This window comes from Monodelphis domestica, chromosome 4 (assembly GCF_027887165.1).
Source record: "Monodelphis domestica isolate mMonDom1 chromosome 4, mMonDom1.pri, whole genome shotgun sequence".
Lineage (NCBI taxonomy): Eukaryota > Metazoa > Chordata > Mammalia > Didelphimorphia > Didelphidae > Monodelphis > Monodelphis domestica.
In genome coordinates this window covers 83,074,826-83,097,529 of record NC_077230.1, presented here as the reverse complement: position 1 = coordinate 83,097,529, position 22,704 = coordinate 83,074,826, and the positions used below count along the sequence as shown (strand labels likewise).

General features: G+C 35.3%; 1 protein-coding gene across 3 annotated transcripts in view; it reads left to right on the top strand.

Moving 5' to 3' along the window:
* TMEM39A (transmembrane protein 39A) overlaps positions 1-22,273 on the top strand; it is a 33,103-nt gene extending 10,830 nt beyond the window's left edge. For all 3 annotated transcript variants that reach the window (XM_007493730.3, XM_001363104.4, XM_016433484.2), the window contains exons 4-9: positions 5,287-5,370; positions 10,253-10,407; positions 15,993-16,341; positions 17,122-17,309; positions 19,365-19,485; positions 21,778-22,273. In XM_007493730.3, the coding sequence (XP_007493792.1) occupies positions 5,287-5,370; positions 10,253-10,407; positions 15,993-16,341; positions 17,122-17,309; positions 19,365-19,485; positions 21,778-22,011 (1,131 nt within the window). In that variant the 3' untranslated portion in view covers positions 22,012-22,273. The remainder of the gene's footprint in view (positions 1-5,286; positions 5,371-10,252; positions 10,408-15,992; positions 16,342-17,121; positions 17,310-19,364; positions 19,486-21,777) is intronic.
* The last annotated feature ends 431 nt before the right edge of the window (positions 22,274-22,704 follow it).

The window sequence follows — 22,704 nt, the reverse complement described above, 5'->3', positions numbered from 1 at the left end:
TGCCATTTGCCAAGACATTTAACCATTCAATTTTTTTCAGGCAACTCAGGAAGATAATTTTAAAATGATTATCAGTCTTCAATGGTAGGAATTATGGTATATCAGATCTTTCAGCATAAAGAATTAGGAGATAGTATTTAGGTTCATACCAGTATTGTGCAGTGTTGCAGAGACTTCAGTTACCAGTCAATAAAAAATATTCAGCCTTCAATTTGGGGAGTTATTGAAATTTGGCTCTTCTGAGTATCATATTAAATTTAATAGAAACATAAGGGCTCTATGTTTGTGAAATAGAACAGGTTTCCAACTCAGTGTTACCTAGCCAGTTTGTCATGATCCTTTGGTGCATTCAGAGTATGCTTTGTGATGTAACACTTTCCCAGATTTCTCACCTACTCTCTGCTAATTGTTGACTAAGGGAGTGGAAGATGATGATAATCCTTGTGGAGAGAAGAATAAAAATGTTTAGAAGAAGGATGCTTTCATAAAACAAGGCAAGAAGCATTCAGAGTATGCTTTGTGATGTAACACTTTCCCAGATTTCTCACCTACTCTCTGCTAATTGTTGACTAAGGGAGTGGAAGATGATGATAATCCTTGTGGAGAGAAGAATAAAAATGTTTAGAAGAAGGATGCTTGCAAAAAACAAGGCAAGAAGCATTATATATTAAATGCTTACTGTGTGCCAGACCCTGTACTAAGCATAGGTAATACAAAAACAAGTATACACACATGGATATGAGCATGTTAACACACATAAATAATGTGTATACGTGATAGAAGAACAAATGATTTAACAGACATACGGCTCCCTGTGGAAGGAGGAAGATTCCTGTCTGCATTTAAAAGAGCATCGTAGTTGTGGTGACAGAGTTTTAAAATTACCTAATTTTATTTGGAAATGCATGTTTGTGTCATGAACATGACCAGTGTAACAAAGCCTTAAAAAGGTTGTGAAACACTGGTCTAGTTGATAAAAGAATGGGATAGACATAGGGGCAGAAGATAGTAAGGGAATGAAAGAGTCCCAGAAGTGACCTTGGACCTGGATTTCTTAATCTTTTTGGGTCATGAACCCCTTGGTAGTCTGGTGAAATCCCTTCTTCAAATAATGTTTTAAAATACCAAAACAAAATACAGAAGAAAGGAAAACAATTATATTCAAATATAATTAACAAAATATTTTAAAATATAAGTTCATCCATCAGGTAAAGAACCCCTCCTATAGATTAATATTCTATTTTCAGGAACGTTTGGACTTGTCTATTTAACAGTTAATGTCCCATATAATTAACCAATATATTAATTTTTGCTTCATGTGTTTGCTTAGTTCTTTGGCTAGATGAGATTGTAATTTTCTTGTACATATACTATATATAGGTCCTATGATACTTCTCTATTCTTTACAGCAATGGTATCACACTTAAATCCAGGCAACCAGTCTGTACTTAAGGATACCTGTGGGCCACTTATTGACAAGTTTAAAATGTAATATTGTCTATGTTGCTGTTGAATATTTTCCAATTGCATTTTAATGTGGCCTAGGCCATATTTGGACATGTTGGCAGGCCATTTGTTTGATATGTCTGCTTTATGGTACTCAATAGAGCTGAGTGTATAGTAGGCACTTAATAATTACTTATTGATTTATTAAAATTTTTACTTATGATGATTCTCTTAAAAACTTTGCTTTTCTTGAGTTTTAAAACTTAGATAATTTTTCTGTCTAAAGTCATTGTGACCAGAGTTTTAATTTATATATTTATTTATTTTTAAATGAATTTATTTGTTTCATAGCTACAATAAAATTCCCAAGTGTCTCCTTCCCTCACCTCCGTAAACTAGAGAAGACATCCCTTGACAAAAAAAAAAAAGTTTGTATAATATAAACGATGTATTTCATGTTTCTGTTTGTCAGTTCTTTCTCTGGAGACAGACATTCATAAGTTATTCTTCAAACATTAATTCTGTAGCTTTATTATTGTGTTATTTCACTCATTTCACTTTTCATAATTTAATGTAGGTCTTTCCATGTTTTTTCCAAAATTAACCTGCTTATCATTTCTTATATTATAGTAGTATTTCATCACAATCATATGCCACAACTTCTTCAGCCATTCCCCGATTGATGGGCCTCTCCTCAATTTCTAATTCTTTGCTGCTGCCATAAAGGGAGCTGCTATAAATATTTTCAGATATATAGGTTCTTTTCCTTTTTACCTCATCACCTTGAGAAACAGAGTCAGCTATGGTATTGTTGGGTCTTAGGGTATATACCGTTTTTATAATTGGGCATAATTCCAGATTGTACTCCATAATGGCTGGATCAGTTCATAGTTCCACCAACAGTGTATTAGTGTACCTGTTTTTCCACATCTCCCAACATTTGTCATTTTGCTTTTATTATTTTTGCCAATCTGATAGGTGTGAGATGATATCCTAGAATTATTTTGATTTGCATTTCTTTGTCAGTAATGATTTATATCGTTTTTTTCCACATGATTTACATTTCTTCATCTAACAACTGCCTGTTCATATCTCAATTGGGGGATGGCTTATATTCTTACAAATTTGACAAGTTCTCTAAATGTTTTAGATATGAGACATCTGAGAAACTGTCTATAACCCACTCCCTCCACCAACACCAACACCACCACTTTGCTTCCAATTTTGGCTGCATTAGTTTTATCTGTACAAAAACCTTTTAATATAATCAAAATTATCCTTGTTATATCTTAAAATGTTCACTCTTGTTTATTTACAGATTCCTCTCTAATCCATAAATCTGAAAGAGAATATGTTCCTTGTTCTTCTTATTTACTTATATCTTCCTTTATTGTCTAGATCATAGATCTATTTTAATCTTATCTTAGTAAATAAACATTGTATGATATTGATCCATACCTAATTTCTGTCAGACTGCTTTCCATTTTTCCCAAATGGTGAATTAGTATCCCACAAACTTGGATCTTAGAATTTTAATTTTTAATTATATATATATATATATATATATATATATGAATATAATTGATGAATCTTCATTATGTATATATGAATGTAATACAGTCCTGAAGTCCCGAAGAAACCCACAGATAATCTTGAAGTTCTTTTTTTTTTTCTCCCTAAAACCCTTACCTTTCATTTTAGAATCAAGACTGTGTAGGTCCAAGGCCAAAGAAAAAGGCATTAGGGGTTAAATGACTTGCCAAAAACCACATAGTAGGAAGCGTCTGAGTCCAGATTTGAACTTGCAGTTCTCTTTGTTAACACTGAACATTCTGAGCTTTTCTATGACTTGAGAAATTGTCTTTAAATTTTTTTAGTGTTTAGAATGCTTGAGATTCAACTTCATCCCCTGCAAATTTGCAAATATGACAAAAGGGGGCAGTAGTTTTGGCAGGGCTATGTGAAGACAAGACAGAAGAGAGGTCTGTGTTCGTTACATGTGAATTGGTCAGACCTTTCTGGATACCATTTTGAATTATGCAAGAAAAAGTAAGAAAAATGTCCTCCTTTGACTCATCAGTCCCACTCTTGGATATATACTTCAGGGAAATATACTGAACATGCTATAGTAACATTCTTCATGATAGCAAAGAATTGGAAATGAATTGGGTGCCCATAATTTAAACAATGATATGTAAATGTAATGAAATATTATTGTGCAGCAAAAAATAATGACTAAATAATTCAAAGAAACATGGGAATATTTGATTTGCTACAGAACAAAGTAAGGAGAACTAGAAGAACAGATATATAATGACGTTAGGATATCAGTGAAAAAAATGATTAAAACAAAGCCAGACTTTGGGTTCTTGGGAAAACCAGTGAAGGTTCTAGAATATAAATCATAACACATGCCCTTCTTCATTGTAGAAAACGAAGAGACTAGTGGAGTAGGATGCTGTGTGCATTATCAGAACTAGTAGTCATTGCTTTTGGATGTTTTTGCTTAATTGATTTTCTTTGTTACAAGGGAGGGTTCAGTAATCTGAGAGAGTCAGCAATGAGGTTCTCAGAAATAATTGTGATATAAAAACAATAATTTTTTTAGAAATCATATCTGTTGTATCAGTTGACATTTCTTTTATTCCAGGTTCTATCACTGATGTTGATGGCAGGCAAGGCAGTGTGGTATACTCAAAAGAACAGTGGACTGAAACAGGAGATCTAATTGTCACTGTATATCCTTGGACAAATGACTTCACTGCTATGGGCCTTCATTTCTTTATACCTAAAATGACTAGAACTTTTGTAAGGTCCTATCTAGCTCTAAAAATCTGTGGTCAAAATGCTTTCCCATTTTATGAATAGAGAGACAAAATAATTTGGAGTTTAATTAATGCACTTAACCAACAGAGTACCAGTGGCAGTATGGAATTTAAATTTTCTGGCTCTAGTCCAGTCATCTTTGCTCTTAATCAAGAGGTATCAAAGTTGTGGCCCCCAGAGAGACCTGGAACCAGATTAAAATTTAATTGAAAAGGGCATTTGGGTGGTTCTAGAGAGCCAAGCCTGGAGAGAGGAGGTCCTGTTTTCAAATATAGCCTCAGACACTTCTTATCTGTGTAACCCTGGGCAAGTTATAAAGTCCTTTAGCTTTCTGAGCCTCAGCTCTTGCTTAGCCTTTGCTGCTCTTTTCACTTAGAACTGATATTAAGACAGAAGGTATGGGTTTAAAATTTGTAATTGAAAAATGTTTAATAAAATAAATAAAAACATAGTACAACATAATGTTCATTGTGGTTTTTTTTTTTAAAGTTAATATGCAGGTGGCAGGCATCTATTTTTATTTGAGTTTGACACCACTACCCTAAACTATAATGCCAACTTTTTATTGTATATTTAATTACATCTCTAATTTATGTTTAGTTCTTTAAGTCAGTTAATAATTATTTTTGAATCATGGCTAATGCTTACATAGCACTTTAAGGTTTTCAGAGTGCTTTACTCACAGAAACCCTAAATGATATGTAGTGCCAACTATTACCCTATCTTATGGATTCAGAGAGCTGAAGGAATTTGTTAAGGCCAATACAATTAGTGTTAATAGCTGCTTTTTAGTCATGTCTTCTGATTCTAATACCAGTACTTTCCTGACAACAACACACTATACATTTTATCCATGATTGTAATGGTGCCCCTGTAGAAAGTATAACTCTTTGATGACTTGAAGATCCTTCAGATATTGGGCGAGCCTTTATTCTCTGGAAACCAACACCTACATAGTAGTTTTCAACTGAATACAGTTTGTTTCTTTCTGATGCAAATATTTGTCCTCTATAGAATTTTCATCTCATTGATTACCACCTGGCTGCATTCATCACAGTGATGCTAGCAAGGAGGCTTGTCTGGGCGCTCATCTCAGAGGTAATGGCTAATTTGCTGTGTTCTTTCTCTTGGAAGTCTAAAGTTGAAGATATTATGGTTATTGGAAATGTCAAAATATAATTTAACTTCACCGACATAAAGTTTGGCATGCCTCTTTTTAAAATGATTTTCATGTTGCATGATGTATAAAGGAAAAGTATTCTCCTCAAATGTTGTTAGAATGTCTATTTTGGGAGAACTTTCTCTCAGTTTCCCCACTTGTTCTAGCATGTATTGATTAATAGTTAACAGAAAGTTCTCCAAATCACCTAATTTTCGAATTATAACTTTTTGCAATGATATTGAATTGAAATTGTTTCTAGCCCAAAAACTCTTTTTAGGACCATTTGAAGAATTTGATTTTAAAATACTTATTTTGTATTTTTTAAAGCTTGACTTAAAATTTAAAACCATTTACCAACTTCAGACTTTACAGATAATTAGTCCTAAAGATTATAATCTTTATAAATTTTTAAAAGTCATCCTATTAAGGATAAGTTGTTTTTTTTCTATCTGAATGTATTGTCATTGACATCTTAGTCTGTTTGCCAATTGATATTTGTTGGATAGCAACCAGACCTGGAAGTTTTTGACCTGAAAATTCTGCCTCTTCCAAAAGAATTTGGTCAAAGCATCCAACCCTAAAAAATGATTCCGTTTCTTTTTGTTAGTCTCAATTTTTAGATTTGTTTTTGTGAGCAAGAATTAATTGAATATTTGATGTTAATGTAAACATAGATAGGCAAGTTGTCTGTAAGGATTTGGTAAAGTTGTTTTTCTTTCTAGATGCATTGAGAATTTATCCAGAATTTTTCCTTGGGAGGAAGAGTTCAAAGAAACCCTAGTTCCAAACATTTGGATATTTGTAAAATGCTATATATATATATATATATTGCATATATACATAAATATATATGCTTATTTAAATTGGCCATGGAATTACTGTGTTGTCTAATTGGTTCCTAGAAAGAACACAGAGTTAATGGATGTTCATTTAGAATCAAAGTAATTAGTCTTAGCATTGTAGAAAGTCTAAGGAAACAAATGATATTCCTTGATGTTTGTAGAGAGTCAATCTAACTTCAGAAGCCTTGGAACAAGGGAATGTGCAAGCCATTCAATTTAATCTTTCATCTAAAAGACCTTGGAGCAAATTGTATTTTAGAAGAATGACTGCTTGCTTCTGCCCTGGCTTATGATCCTGAGCTGAATTAGTTTTATGTGATGTAAGTAAGAAGCTTGTAGAGAGAAGCACCTAAGGATGTAACTAGAAATGTTATATCTCTGTATTTACTTTGGAAAGAAAGTAAATAAATGTTTTTAATTGAACATTTAATGACTGGAACATCTTGCACATAAGAATATCCCTGTGCTATGGTATTCAACCTCATAGTCTGGTGATTGTGAACTCAACAGTGAAGATTTCTCTTAGGAGCTTTAGAACCCAATCTTCATATCCTAAAACTAATTTCAGCCATATGAAAGGCAGACTCTGTCTCCTTAAGTAGCTTAGACCACTTTCTGTATAGAAAGGAAATGAGGTGGCCCTAGATCATGGAGAGTTTAACCAAAGAAAAGCTAATGGATTTATTCAACAGTTGCCGCTCTTGACTGTGGCAATTGCCAGCACATAACATATTTCATATTGAAATGAAGACAGATGATGTATTGGAAAATATGACTATTAAAATGTGTTTGGAAAATTGTTTCAGAAATGGAAAAGTGTAAAAAGCTATGTTTATGAATACAAATGTATTACATAATGGAAAGAAAGTTAGTTTCAGGGGGCAACTGAGTGGCTCAGTGGATTGAGAGCCAGGTCTACAGACGGGAGGTCTTAGATTCAAATCTGGCCTCAGACCCAGTCCCAGCTGTGTGACCCTGGGCAAGTCACTTAACTCCCATTGCCTAGCCCTTACCACTCTTCTGCCTTGGAACTAATATGACAGAAGAAAAGGATTAAAAAACAAAGAATGTTAATTTCAGAGTCAAGGGTTCTGAGCACCAGCTCTTTCATTTATTTATTAGGCATAATATTCTGAGTATGGCAATTAACCCAACTAGGTCTCAACTTTTCTCATCTGCAAAAGAGAAGTGTTCATATTTGTACCATCTCTATCTCAGAGTAGGGGGATGTGTTTTATAAACTGTAAAGTAATATGTGAAAATGAGTTATTTTAATAATTGATACTAATAAATTGGCTGTCTTTTTTATCTTTTTGTGGGGAAATTTGCATGGCTAGAATCAATTTAGCTGGGATTTTACACAAGATGAAATGATATATGGACATTTGGTAGGTATAGTACCTAATGGGAAAGTTTTCCATGACGAAAAATTGTTTTATGCCCCCTTATAATTTTATTGTGTTTTTATCTCTCCCCCTCCCCCAAAGCCAACCTTCTGGAATGTTTGTTGTCACTTCAGAACTTTTGGTTTATGGTTTCAGTATTTATTCAACTTTTATTTTCCTTAGATATTTTTTCCTGTCCCCCAGACACATTGCTGCTGGTGGCAATATTTCCATAATCCAGATGCAAGGCAGATGTTGGCTTGTGGTCCAGATTCTAACCATATTGTATTCATTTCTTATTTATAAAAATGATGTAACTATTACATCAGTGGAACTTAAGAAAATTAACTAATAAAGTAGGTCATTCTCAAAGAGCAAACTTGTTTTAAAAAGTCAAGTCTGGATTCAGTTAGTTCACTTTCCCCTCTGATCCTTTATTCCCATCAGTCCCAGATTAAGACATCTAGATTTTGTTTCCAGATTTTTAATGTTGCTTTCTTACTTATTCTGAATCCTGTATTAGAGTCAAACCCAAATATGACATACCAGTTTGGCCTTAAAAGCCCTTTTAGTTTTTCTCAACTGCCCATTATATGTACTTCTCATTCTTGTATGAGCTACCATTCACAGCTTACAATTGAAAGGAATTACTTGTGGACTTCGGCTCCATTCTCTCTCTGAGCTCCTCTTTCTTTACTTTTGTTTTGCAGAAATAGCAAAAGGCCATCAATACTATAAGCACAGAAAGCCTAGATAATTTTCCACTTAAGAGTAAAATATCCACCTGTTCTTCTCGTTAGGTTTTGAGGTAGGATATATTCTAACTTGAAATTAATATACACTAGCACTTAACAACTCCCAGCAACCTTTTAGTAATCTGAAACTTTTATAAATTGCCCCAAAGAGCTGTTCTTCAGAAATGTTTCTTAAAAGTGCCTTTATCTTTTATAGAGAATAGAATGTTTTGAACATATTTTTAACTGGTTTCATGACCTTTACCCCCCCCCCCCCAAAATTTAAAGTTAGTTGGGAGAGTACCAAAAACACCATGTACAAATTTTCAATAGATATTAATATTAGTTTGCCTGCCTCTTGTTTCCTCTTTGTTTATTATCTATGTAACAGGGAGGATCTCTGCCCTGAGGAAGACCAGTCCTCTTTAAGGAGGTGCTGGAGCTAATAAAACCACCAACTCAGAGGCCATTCAGAGGTGAGTCCCATCCATTGGGCCCTGTTCTGCCACCTCCAAGCCCACCTCCCTCCTGTTGGGCTGCTACCTCACTAATTAATAGCAGCCAGCCCTGGGGACCTTGGAAATGGGGCTAAGAGTGGGTCCAATGGCTGAGGCTCCTCCTCCGGGGTTTTGGCTGAGAGTTGGTAAATAAGACTGCTTTGGAGTATGGGTATCATCAAGGGGGCAGTATATGACTGCTTATTCAAAACAACCTGAGCTTTATGCATCATTATAGTCTTAAGTATTACAGTATGATCTTATTAATGCTATGTAATATTTATCAAACCCCACAATTAATGAAAACATAAAAAGTAAATAAAGGCAAGAGTCCTGACCTCTGTGTCAAGGAAGTTCATATCCTCCCCCTCCTGAGTAGCCTGATCTGACATGACACAGTTGCACCAGGTTTGCGTTCATAAACGTGCTGTAGTCAATAAAAGTCAAGGCTTTGGACTTGAGGAGAGGGGGAAGTGAGAATTGAATGAAGAAGGAAGAAGTGGGAACAGAGCAGGCAGGGGTAAGAGGGAAGGAAGAAGGGACTTGCAGGCCAGGCACCTCGTTGTCAGGTTACTTAGAGGAATGATTGTCTACCCTTTCTAATAAACTTTATAAAATATATATCTGGGTAGAAATATTATTTCAATTCTTATACCCTAAAGAAATATATATAAGAAAAGCACATACACACTAGCATTAACCCACTCTGAGGCCAGTTTTGTTTACAATGCCTTAAAACACAATTTATATCACTAGGTATTTCTTACCTTTCCTCCTCCTTAGACTTAGCTATTGAGCTACATTACTTAACACAAAAGAGTTTGGGAACCCTGGAAGTACTCCTTGTGTTTCCTTTTTCTTTTTAAATGTGCTTCTGATCTTTTCCTATATGAGAGTAGCTAACTCTTGTCTCAGAGGTTATAGGTCAACTTTTCCCCCTACTTCTTGCTTACTTTTGTCTTTCAGTCTGTTTTGAAGAGGAAATTGAGAGCTGTACAGCTCCAGGTTCAGAGACAAATGTTTTCTCATCACCTCAATTTAGCAATCAGAATGTTGGATTTAAGGGGAAAAATGTTAGATTCCTCTTTTTTTGCCTATATATTCCCATGTTTGCAAAGCTTAAATATCTAAACATATTTGTTTCATCCCCTTTAATTACTTTAGAATCCTATAAAAAGAACCCATAATTGGTTGAAACTTTAATGGGTTTTCTTTCTTTTCTTTTTTTTTCCTTTTTGCTTTTGCTTAGAACATTGGTAAACCCAGGTATTTTCAATTTAGTCATATTTTTTTTGGACACTAACTACTATTGTCTTCTCTACTTTATGAAATTTTATATCTGATGCTTCTAAATTTCTAGGCCTCTAAGGTGGGCGCAGCATCTGTGATTCACTACGTATTGCTAATAACAGCTCGTTTGGTGCTGCTTACCTTGTGTGGATGGGTGCTTTGTTGGACTCTGGTCAATCTCTTCCGAAGTCATTCAGTTCTCAATCTCCTTTTCCTTGGCTATCCGTGAGTACCACTGCCGTAACATTTTATTATCATCTTTGAAGGAAATAATATAGGGAAAAGTAAGGAAAAGGTAGAATTTGAACACTTAAAGGCAAAGCAATAGTAGAAAAGAAACAGTATAATGTTCAGGTGACAGTGGAGGTATTTTGATGAGTTCTATTTGTCAGGTAGGGGTTATTGACACCTTATATATTAGGAAGATGAGTATGAAGCTTTTAATCTATAGAAGGAAGAATTGGCTTATTCTTTCTAAACAGTTGCTTGCTTAATAAAAATATTCTTAGCTCACATTAAAAAAACCTAATGTAAAAACACATTGATTTATTGATATGTGCTCCTTTATTTTTTTATTTCTTTATTTTTAAAGAATCCTTATCTTCTGTTTTAGAATAAATACTAAGTGTTGGTTCCAAGGCAAGAAGAGCACTAAGAGCTAGGCAATTGGGATTAAGTGACTTGCCTGGGGTCACACAGCTAGGACATATCCGAGGTCAAATTTGAACCTAGCATCTGCTATCTCCAGGCCTGACTCTGTCCACTGAGCCATCTCTCTGCTCCTACTTTCTTTATTAAATTGTTCTATTACTGTATTATTTTGGCACTTCAGTAGAAACTATCTTAAGTATTTAGAATAAAATATATGTATTAAATTGTTCTTTTCAATAATAATCTCCTTTATATGGTTAGACTCATAGCTCTTTAGATTAGAAAGGGCTCTTAGGGGTCATGTAGTTCAATATGCCTCATATACATTTCAGGAAACTGAGACTTTAGAGAGATTAAGTGATTCTACAGTATGTTTTGAATCATTTTGATAATTTTACCTTCAAAGAAGGAGGTACAAGTTAGCTATCAATAGCATGAATTTTTTAATGGACATCCAGCACAGATTAAAGGTTTGATTGGAGAATAGAACATACTATGGGTTTAAGGGGGTGGTTTTCTTTTTGGTGTCAGTGGAAGAATTAAATCTTAGATTTCATTTAGAAATTAGTTATAAAGCTTAATGCAATTCTTTTAAAAAAAAAGTACATTTGATTTTGTGCCCATTATGTATGTTTTTCACCATTGGAACTAAGTGTAAATTTCTTTCAGTCTAATTCATCCTTTTTTTACATCATCATTTTTACATATGATTCATTTTATAGCAGTAATTTATCTTCACTTTTCCAGTTTAATTTTGCATCTCCATCAGAAAAATAAGTTATGATTATTTTATTTTCCAAAGCCTTTTGGGATAAAAGTGTGACATTTTGATAATATAAATCAGATTTTTATTCAACAAATGAATCACAATATTTCTAGAATATTTTTGACACTTGTTGTTAAGAAGTATCAGTGGTAAAAATTATCAGAATTATATAATTTAATTAAAACAACAAATATTCCAGGTGTCTTTCTCTAATATGTAATTATTCAGATAAACCAAGCATATATTTTGAATAGAAATCTATAGCAATACTTTATTCCTTTAAAATTTAATTGACCAAACAAAACCATCTATAAAAGTGAATTATTTCAGTCAGGTCAGTAAGGGATAGATAAAACATGTGGCTAATTTCTTCTTCCTCTTTATTCATAGACTAGAAAAGAAAGAGGTGCTTTCTTGCTTTTTCAGTTCCCAAATGATTTCACAGTTTAGGATGAATTAGACTGAAAGAAGAACACATTCTTTCTACACCTGCATAAGATACTGCTGCTAAAAGCTGTATTATCACTTCAGTAGTCTGTGAATCCAGGTGCCTAGGTGACTTCTAGTGTGATTTTATTTGTAATCTCATCAGTATACATCTTTAATGCTTTCCCCATGAGCCTAAAATTGATTGTAGTTGGTATTCAGAGAGGTGATTACTAGCTATGTCTGTATGTCCATGTCATAGCCTCTTTTTCTTTAATATTTAAGGATAGTGACAAGCAAAGAAATGAGCTAAAGGCAATTCATGGATTGTTGACCCACTTAAAAAAATTACATAAGTATATTTATCATATTTTAAAAGTATAATTTTTGTTATAAAATCTTTAAATTTAAATAGATCTTAAATAAAAACTTGCTACTGCATACTTTATTAAAGAAAACATTTTATAGGCAGTCTCCAAAAATCCAATTAAAAATAAATATGAGGTTTTTTCTGATTTTAATTTTCATCTATTTTGTACCAGGAGGACGGCTTCATAGTATTTGTTATATTGAATTATGACTTTTTTATTTATTATGTGTTCCGCACTATACCAAATGCTACAGGATACAGAAGAGGGGTGGGGGAAAGAGGGAGAGGGTCAGGGTCAGAGTCTGGGGTTGTTTATAGCCAATATATTAAAACTGGGAGAAGTAGGGTATTCAATTCTGGTTTGGGAAGCCTTGGTCCTAAGTGAACTTTTGGTAAAGAATATATAGTGCTTAGAGGAAAGAAAAACAAGAACTCTTTGTGGTATAGTACAGCTTTGGGTTTAGGTGTCTTTTCCTATGTGTCTATAGATATGCATTATTCTCTTTTGTGAGTTCTACTGTGCTGATCACTAAAGGAATTTGTGGGCAGTGTCACACTGTTCAGCCTCCTAAAGACTCAGGCCTGGAAAACACCAAAGTGACTTGACTGTAATGAATGTGCTACAGTTATTGAGGGCTATTTCTTTAATAGCATCTACTAAATGATTTCCTCTAGGTATGTTGTCATTGTCAGAGATCAGAGCCTGTCAGATAGCTATACTTAACTATAGCAGAAAATCAGAGAAGAGAAAGGTCCATTATAGCCCCAGATAGCAAGTGAGATCTTGAAAGGAGTTCGGCATTTGCAGTGGTAGAAAGGAATAGGCAGGCTATTCCAAATTAAAGGAAGAATGGTGTCAAATGGTAATAGAAATAGACAATAAGGAAATCACCCTCACTGTAGCAGAAAATTGTGTTAAGTGGTAGGAGACAAGGTTATACAGGTGAAAGGGGGACTCTAATAGCTACAGGCATAAGGAAATCAGTATAGCTTCATTAGTGTGTGATGTGAATAAACTGGACCAGAGTAGGGGGAGAAAAAGCTTTTCTTGATATATGATGCTGAGGAAAGGTGATGAGATCCTTGATTAGGGTGATAGTGTTGGGAATGGAGAAGTGTAAGTCTGATAGACTTTGCAAAGAAGTCTTTTGACCTTGATAATGGGATATGGGAAAAGGAGACATGAAGATGAATCAGCTTTCAAACCAGGTAGATCTGGAAGAAGAATGAGAAAGTAAAGGTGGATAGTTGATTTATGGGAAGATAAGTATTTAGTTTCAAGGATATTGAGTCTGACATGATTGTAATTTCCAATCAGGATAACCTGTAAGCAACTGCAAATGTGGGACTAGAGAAGGGAAGTGTCAAAGCTTAGATTTGGAAGTCATCATCAGAATTTTGGGATGGTGCCCTGAGAATTGAAGAGCTCTCTAAGAAAGTAAGTGGGGAAAAAATAATAATATAGAAAGCCAAGATTAAACATTGATATATACATACATGCATTCTTATATGTACTCAGGGAATAGAAACAAGGAAGGAGCCATCAGAAATTATAGAGATGAAGAAATAGAATTCATCAAATGTAACATTGCAGAAGTAAAGGGAAGAGAATTTTAAGAAGGAAGAGGTAATTATATGTAGCTAAGAAGTTAAGGAAGAGAAGGACAGAGAAAAGGGAGTTATATTTAGGTTGAAGGTTATTGGTGAATTTCATTGGGGGTCTGTCTAGTGGGTGAAGACCAGATTCTAAAGTGGCAAAGATATGGGACAGTAGGTATGGGACATTTATTTAAAATTTTGGCTAGGAAAGGAAGAAAAATAGGATGATAGGAAGTGAGAACATTAAGGTCAAGTGAAGGTTTTGTTTTTTGTTGTCTTTGTTTTGTTTTTAAGATAGGGGATACCTGTGCATGGTTGGCAGAAAGTAAGAAACCAGTGGAAGGGCTGGGATACAGAAGAAGAGTCAGCTTTGGAGAGGAGGAACTATAGCTCTTGCTCTGAGATATCAAGAAAAGAATAAGAGGGTAGTCGTAGAGGCAGATATTTTGAAGCAAAAAAGTGGGTAAATATCACAGTATTCCTTTTCTGCGGTCCTTTATTTACTTGCATCTTAACATGTTTCTGTTTCCACATCCTGTCCTCTCATCCACCCCAAAGAAAAAAAGGCTCCCTTTTCTCTCAAGGTAACAGTCATCTGTGCTTTAGTTTCAATTCTCCCCAAAATGCTAGGGGACTTTCTTTTTGTTCCTTTCTTTTCCAGAACTTTTCATCTCTTTCTATAAGGGTCTTTCCTATTGCCTTCGAATAATCATGGACCACATTAATCTTTTTTTTTTTAAACTAAAGTGGACAGCTGGGCAGCTCAGTGGATTGAGAGCCAGACCTAGAGATGGGAGGTCCTAGGCTCAAATCTGGCCTCAGACACTTCCTAGCTATGTGACCCTGGGCAAGTCACTTAACCCCCATTGCTTAGCCCTTACCACTCTTCCACCTTGGAACCTGATTCTAAGATGGAAGGTAAGGGTTTAAAAACTAAAACAAACACCCCCCTTGCCCTTGCTATCCTTTTTTGAATAAGTTGTCTTTATCTTTTTGCCTTCTTTTCCTTTGCAATATTGCTGCTGTTTCTGCTACTACTGATGCTAATTTTTACAAGGTCACTACTAATAATCTTAACACTAAATCCAGAGATCCTTTCAGTTTTTATTCTCCTTGAATTGTTTGTTGTATTTGCTACTAGCCACCACTACTTCTAGAAACGTATCTACCATGTCTATCATACTATACTTCTCTGATTCTGTAACTACTACTTTGATTGTTTCTTCTGTCTACTTTATTGGTTCTTTCTCTTTTTATTCTCTTATCTAGAAAGCATTTTAAAAGTTCAGGTTTTAGCTTTCTGCATTTCTTTTTATTCTCTCCCAAAGTGAATACCTCTGCTCCAAGTCACATCTCCCTCTCCATTCTGCCTGTCCCTACTCATGGCATAAGTCTTCACCATTTTCCATCTGTTATATCTTCCTGTCACTATTTCTTTTCCTTTCCTCTGCCTTGTATATCGCTTACACACACACACACACACACAGACACACACACACACAGACACACACACACACACACACACACACACACACACACACACACACACACACGAAAATGTCCTTAATATAGATTTATATGTAATAAAGGTCCCTATAAAATCTGTCATAAATTCTGTATATTTTCAACAAATCATTCCATTCAAAAAATTTCTTTTCTTGAATTGCCTTTATTTTTATGCTCCATTTGTATTTGTTGATGGGAAATAATGTTCATTTTTCATATTAGTGCCTTGGTCACTCTGTTGTAACCTAATTAGCACATATAGAAACATTTTTACTTTCTCGTGCTACTAGAAAACCAGTTAGTAGTGTACTACTGAGAATTAATATGCTTTCCTAAGTTGCTTTACCATCAGAGAGGGCCCTTAGTCATGATGAAAATCTTGGGTTTCTATTCACTCTCTCCAGTTGCTATTCATTCACAATGGTTTTATTAGCATGATTTCAGGATCTTGCCTTGGACTCTCCTCATCTTCATTTTCACTTTGTTTCACAGGTTTGGTGTTTACGTGCCTCTCTGCTGTTTCCATCAAGATAGTAGAGCACATCTTCTCCCAGCGGATTATAACTATGTGGTTCAGCAACAGGTGGTGGAAGAAAGTTCCTCCACTATGGGTGGTTTGGCTAAATCCAAAGACTTCATCTCCTTGTTGCGAGAGTCTCTGAAAGAACAATTTAATAATGCCACACCCATCCCCACTCACAGCTGTCCTTTGTCACCAGACCTCATCCGTAATGAGGTAGAATGTTTAAAAGCAGATTTCAACCAGAGGATCAAGGAAGTCCTCTTCAATTCCCTCTTCAGTGCCTACTACGTTGCATTTCTGCCACTCTGTTTTGTGAAGGTAATGATTGTCGTGTTTTTTTTTTTAATTTTCTACATTTGTGTGTGCATTGCATAAACTCGATATTTCTTGTTTAATTCCCCTTTTCTCTGTCTCCCCTTTGGCAGCCTGGATGGTGGAGTGCGGCTGCATCTGGAGTGCACTAGTACCGCTCCTGGTTGGTGGATAGGTATTTCCATATATGTGATGCACCTGTGGTGCCCCCTCCCTTGTTTATTAATTTCTCTGTATCCCTGGAGAGAATGAACACTATACTGAAGGTAGCAGCTGTATGTACTAGTTTTAGTCCAGGGTTTTACTACAACTCAGTTGATTGCTCTTGGTCTTACTTTTATGTCAGGAGTTAACTTTGAATTTAATCTAACCTTTATCTAATCTTCAATTCACTCCACTGAAGAGGAAAATGGTGCTGGATATACCGTGGGCAGTATAGCTGCCTACATATTTTGGGTTGGTTTAGTACCCACTACTCATTCTGAAGCAGTTCTACAGCCAGAGTGAATTCATTCACAGGAAATACTCAGATGGAGTGCTTCTAGGAAGAAAGCACAATTGAAATATATTTGTATCTCCCCAGTTTTGAACCCCAACCACTAAAGAGTCAGTTTGAAGGATTTTTGGAAGACTGTTCTTGAATCTTCTGCGCCGACAGCAAGGCAGCCAATGCATGATTTTTTCCAAATGTGCAACATGTCTACAGGGCGTATGTATACGCACCCATCCCTATCTCCTCTATTCAGAAATACATGAATCATTTATCTTTCTTTTGATCTCTTTCAGAGTACCCAGTACTATGACATGCGCTGGTCATGTGAGCACCTCATTATGGTATGGATTAATGCCTTTGTCATGCTCACCACACAGCTGCTACCATCTAAATATTGTGATTCACTGCATAAATCAGCTGCTCACCTGGGCAAATGGCAGAAACTTGAACATGGGTCCTACAGCAATGCTCCACAACACATGTGAGTAGAATTGAGGGAGAAATCACATTCCACTTTTCTGCAAATTGCTGATTGTGTTTATTTGCTTTGTGTACCATTCATATTCATGATTCCACACATTTAATTTTTCACCATTGTCCACATGGATTCTCACCGTATCACCCTGAACACAAATAAAGATATTAACTCTTCATTCTCCTTCAACCCCCTTCACTTTTTCCCTTTTAACTGTCTGGTTACTCTAGATGATGTTATATTCAGATAATTGTTGCACATCTTTATTTCTTTCCAAGGGGCTCAAAGATTGATTCTATACCTTCATTGCCATGGACCAACTTTTGATAGACCTGAACTTAATTAACTAGTTATCACATCTAAGAAGCCATAACTTCTTTTTATTTCTGTGACCAGCCTTTTTTCCTTTGCTAATGAGAAAATTGATTAGGTCTGCTTTCCTTGCTGCTTGTATTTTCTCACTTCCTTTTTCTAAAACTTCTAGTGGCTTGACTGGCTTCCAACTCAGATTCAAACAATTTGTTGATGCCACGGTCAGCAGTTCCATTGCTAAGTGTCTCATCTGCTCTTCTGCACAGTATTTCACCTTCTTAGAGCTGAGCTCCCTTTGTTCCTTTTGAATATTTCCATGCTTTCCTTTATACCTTAAGACTGGACCATTCTTCTGTATTCTTCTACTCCTTTAAAACATTACATAAATCCCATCATATATAGAAATCCTTTCCTGACTTAGCAGAACAGATTCAGGTAACCTTTACCCCAACCCAAAGTTCTCCCTTCAATTATCTGCCTTAATGTCTGATACAGATTAGCACAGGCCCTCAAGCCCAGGACCTGAAAGAAATTGGGCCAGGCTGAAAAGAAACCCGACTATGGGCAAAAGGACAGATTTCAATAAAAATTGAAAGTACAACCCACAGCACTAGTACTGTACTTCTGCAGGCTACTGATGGCACATGGCCATGAGGTGTATCATCACTTTGATGCTGGTAAGTGTGAGTAGGGCCAATGGAAAATTTTTGGAATGGGAAAATGTTAGGGTGCCTGTAGACTTTTAATTTCATAAACATATCTAAAAAGCTTACTTGACTAGTGACAACTAGGTGACTCAGTGGATAGAGAGCCAGGCCTAGAGATAGGAGGTCCTGGGTACAGATCTGGCCTCAAACACTTCTTAGCTGTGTGACCCCAAGCAAGTCACTTAAACCCAGTTGCCTAGCCCTTCCCACTCTTCAGTCCTGGAACCAATACTGCATATTGATTTTTTAAATGAAAGGTAAGAGTTTAAAAAAAAAAAGTTTACCTAACTCCTAATCTAGGAACCTTAAGAACCTAACTGCTATAAAATAAAAGGTGAGTTAAATTATTTTACCAGAGCATATTCTGACATTTTCAAATTTTACCCTACAAAATCAAGTAGCTAGTGGAAAACAGGCTTATTCTTACCCAAATAAATCAATATAAAACCAAACTAAGGGAACTTTAATAAAAATTTAAAAGTCTCTATCCTGCTACATAGTCTGAAAGCATATTTTAAGCATTTAGTGATGGTAGGGGAGGATGTTTATTATAATTTGTATGGTATATATTTCCATAGCAAGTTACATACAAGCCCTGGCTCTATATTTTCTTTCCCTGTTGCTCTTGCTAGAATCAGCTTCTCTTGCAATTAGGTTCCTTTTAATACCTTCAGATAGATCTCATTCACTTGGGTTTGAGGTGACAGCCCAACCACCTCTGTTAAAATTCTCAACTTACCAATACATCAAGTATTTATCTTTGCTCATTCACCTAAGCCAATTAATTGAATCTTCTGATTCCAAGAGTTGTCCGTATCAGTTTGAATCCTATTTCTTACTCTGCTAAAATTTAATCTAATGAACACTTTCTATTCCTTTCAACTTGACAAAAGGATACTATATTTCCAAAACCCAGGCAGATGGAGCCCTAAACAATTCCCCTTATGAATATTTTGTCACTGCTACAGATATGTAGCCATCTGCCAGAGAGTGTTAAACCTATTGTTATCTATGTTTTAATGGTAAATGTTTTCTTCTCTAGATGGTCAGAAAATACGATATGGCCTCAGGGTGTGCTGGTACGGCATAGTCGTTGTTTGTATAGAGCTGTGGGTCCTTATAATGTAGCAGTGCCTTCAGATGTTTCCCATGCTCGTTTTTATGCAAGTATCTCTTATTTATTCTCAAATCTAAATTGTGGGTGGGGAAAGCATAGGAGATGACATTGTATTAATTTAATTTAATGCTGAACACTTATTATAGAGATTTAAAGCAGATATTTTCAAATTAAAGTTTTATCAAATCATCTAAGGAATTGGCCAGTTTTTTCTAGTTGTATTCATATTCAGTATTATTATAAACAAATGCTTAGGATTTGGAGATCTTTTTCTTGCATAGAGTTTTATTTTGGTAACGTAGAAGGAAGAACAGTAATATTGTGCAATGGATTTTGATCTGTATATCGTTAAATATTGACAACTCTTAAGCTTAAGTTATTAGTTTATTTAGCAATTATAACATATCAATTCAGTAAAGTGCCTAAAAGATGGAGAAATAACAATGTCAGGTTTTTCCACTTGAAAATCAGGAAAATGTCAGTGAACCATGAATCAGACTGTCCCTCCTCTTGGAGTGCAAAGTGAAACTACAACTGGATACAAGTCGTTCAGCCTTGCTTTTAACTCCTTCCAGAACCAAGTTCCCAGTTAAATTACATTGCACATCTCCAACCTCAGAAATTCTGATTTTTGGAGACAAATGGATTGCAAAACAGAGCATCCTGGGATAAGAATGGGAAAGTCTTAGTAGATTTGGCCTTGGTTGGGGTATATGTTCTGGATATGCTTTACACACAGTGTATGCTTAATAAACATTTGTAGATCAAAGAAATGAAGAAGATAGGAGAAGAGGATACTGTGAAAGATGCATCAAGGGATATTTGTGAGAGCTGTTGCTCAGAAAGGATGCTAGTATTCCCTAGTTTGATGAGGTTAGGGGATTATCTAAAAGTTCTTTTCTGGAAGCTTTCCAGGTACAGATTAGAAACCTACCCTCAGAGAAGGGCTTTCATAAATTATGATTTAGACCCCTAGTAGATCATTCTTTTAAATAGCAAAGGTGGGGCAATACTCCACAGTTAAATAAGTAGATAATTTCCAAATAGAACGTGATTTATTTTAGTATACATAAAGAAATGTTTCCTAACTTGGGACCTGTAGTCTGTTAATGGATATTATGGTGATTCTCGCCACTCTCTTGAAAACTACAATAAATGTATGTTTTATTAGGATGTTCAAGTAGCAGAGTATTGAACGTGTGTTTTTGGATACTTTGCTCAGAAGAATCTTGCTGACTGAGGGAGTTAGCTGGAAAACTACTGCATTGCTGTTTTGCTAGGGTTGACTTATTAGATTGTAGTGACTTTAAGTGCTAAGAATCTATTGTTTTTTAAGATAACCCATTAATAGAATTTAAAATCTTTCTCACCACATATTTATTTGGCCTGGTGTACAGTCCCTGGTAGTTTTAAGGTCTGACTCTCACCACTGGCTCCTTAACTTCTCTTATAAGCCTCTGTAATATTAGCTAATATGGGGTGAAAGTTTAGTTTAATTATATCTTCTTATCTTTCTAGCAAGAGGCTTTTGGCATTTCAGTGCTTTTGAAGGCTTGCCTTTGAGGAACTGGGTTAACCCTAGTCAAGTGTAGAAGTGAACAGATTGGTCTTCCTAGGTCTAGTTTCCATATCTAAGAAGTCCCCTCTACTCTTCCCCTTTCTAAGTCTGATGTAAAAGTCCATACATACATAGTTTTTACTTCGTGATGAAAATACTCTGTAACTGCTGGGTCATTTAGACTAAAGAGTTGAAACCAGGAGATTGGGGGGGAGAACTTGAAATCCTTTTGTTAACATCATTTCTCTCTTATCCTGGTTCTGTATATCCAGCTTCTCCCTAAACAGAAAATATACCAGAAATGGATGGTGCAAGAGGTCTAAGTCATGGGTAACTACAGGAAACAAAAGAGAACAATTAAATAGGATTATTTTAAATATTACAGTGCTATTTTTCCTTGAAATGATCTGGGAAAATGTTGTGCTAGGTAGGATTTTTACAATAAAAATATACACATGATATTTCTTAGGATTTAATCTAAGATGCATTCTCCCTAACATTATCATGGAGGATGATTTTTTAGAGAATGTTTTGTTTTGTTTTTTTCATTTTTCTTGAAGGCTTTGAAATAAGATTTAACAAGAAAATTCATTTTACCACTGATTTTCATATCAAGACCAAATTTAAAATGAAAGTGCTTTAGAACCAACTTCATGCCCAGCTACATTTTCTAGCTTATTAAAAGTGCTTTACTTTAGCCTAAATAGTAACCAGACCAACTGGTTGTCATTTTTACATAGCTTGTTTTTTCTCAGCTTTTTTTTTCTTTTCTTTTTACAGTTTCTCTTTCATCGTCCATTAAGGCTGTTAAATCTACTCATCCTTATTGAGGGAAGTGTGGTCTGCTACCAACTTTATTCCCTGCTTCGGTCAGAGAAATGGAATCACACACTTTCCATGGCCCTTATCCTCTTCTGCAATTACTATGTCTTATTTAAACTCCTCCGGGACCGAATAGTATTAGGCAGAGCATATTCCTACCCGATTAACAGTTATGAACTCAAGGCAAATTAAGTTGCCTATCCAACAGTGAGGGAGAACCCAGATAAAAATATTTTCATACAGTTCTATTTTTTTTCTTGCAATGTTTATAAATATTTAAAATATTTTATATTTTGTATACTATGTGTTTTGAAAGGTGGGAAGGGCAAGGGCTATTAAATGTCTCCATAAACAAGGTGATGTGCTTTTTCCTGTGTTAAGTGTTTCTGAGTATGTGTATATGCAGGTCATGGCTATTGAAAACTGTGAAATGAAGTTCATTGTTTTAAAGTCATATTTTGTGTGTTAAATTGGGCAATTACTTTACTATATTTGTCTCCTTTTTTATCTCTACCCCCGTGCCCAAAATAAATAGACCTTTCTTTTTCCTTTCAACAATGAGAAAAATTCCTAGGACAAGATGCCCTATTCTACTATATTCATTTGAAATATGTTCTTGAACAAGCTGCTGGTTTCCCTGTTTAGCCTTTTTAACCTCTTCTCATTCCTTCTTCAAAAATGTACATTGATAATAGGGGCTGATTTGAATAATATTCAGCTTTTGTGAAAGACATATACCTCAGAAATAGTATGGTAGAAGGAATGCTGGCCAGAAAACCTAGGTTCAGTTCCTGGCTATGCTCTAACAATGAGCGTAGGCAAATCACATTACCTCAGTTTCTCCATTTGCAAATGAGTGAGTGTGGGTGTGGATAGTGTAGACAG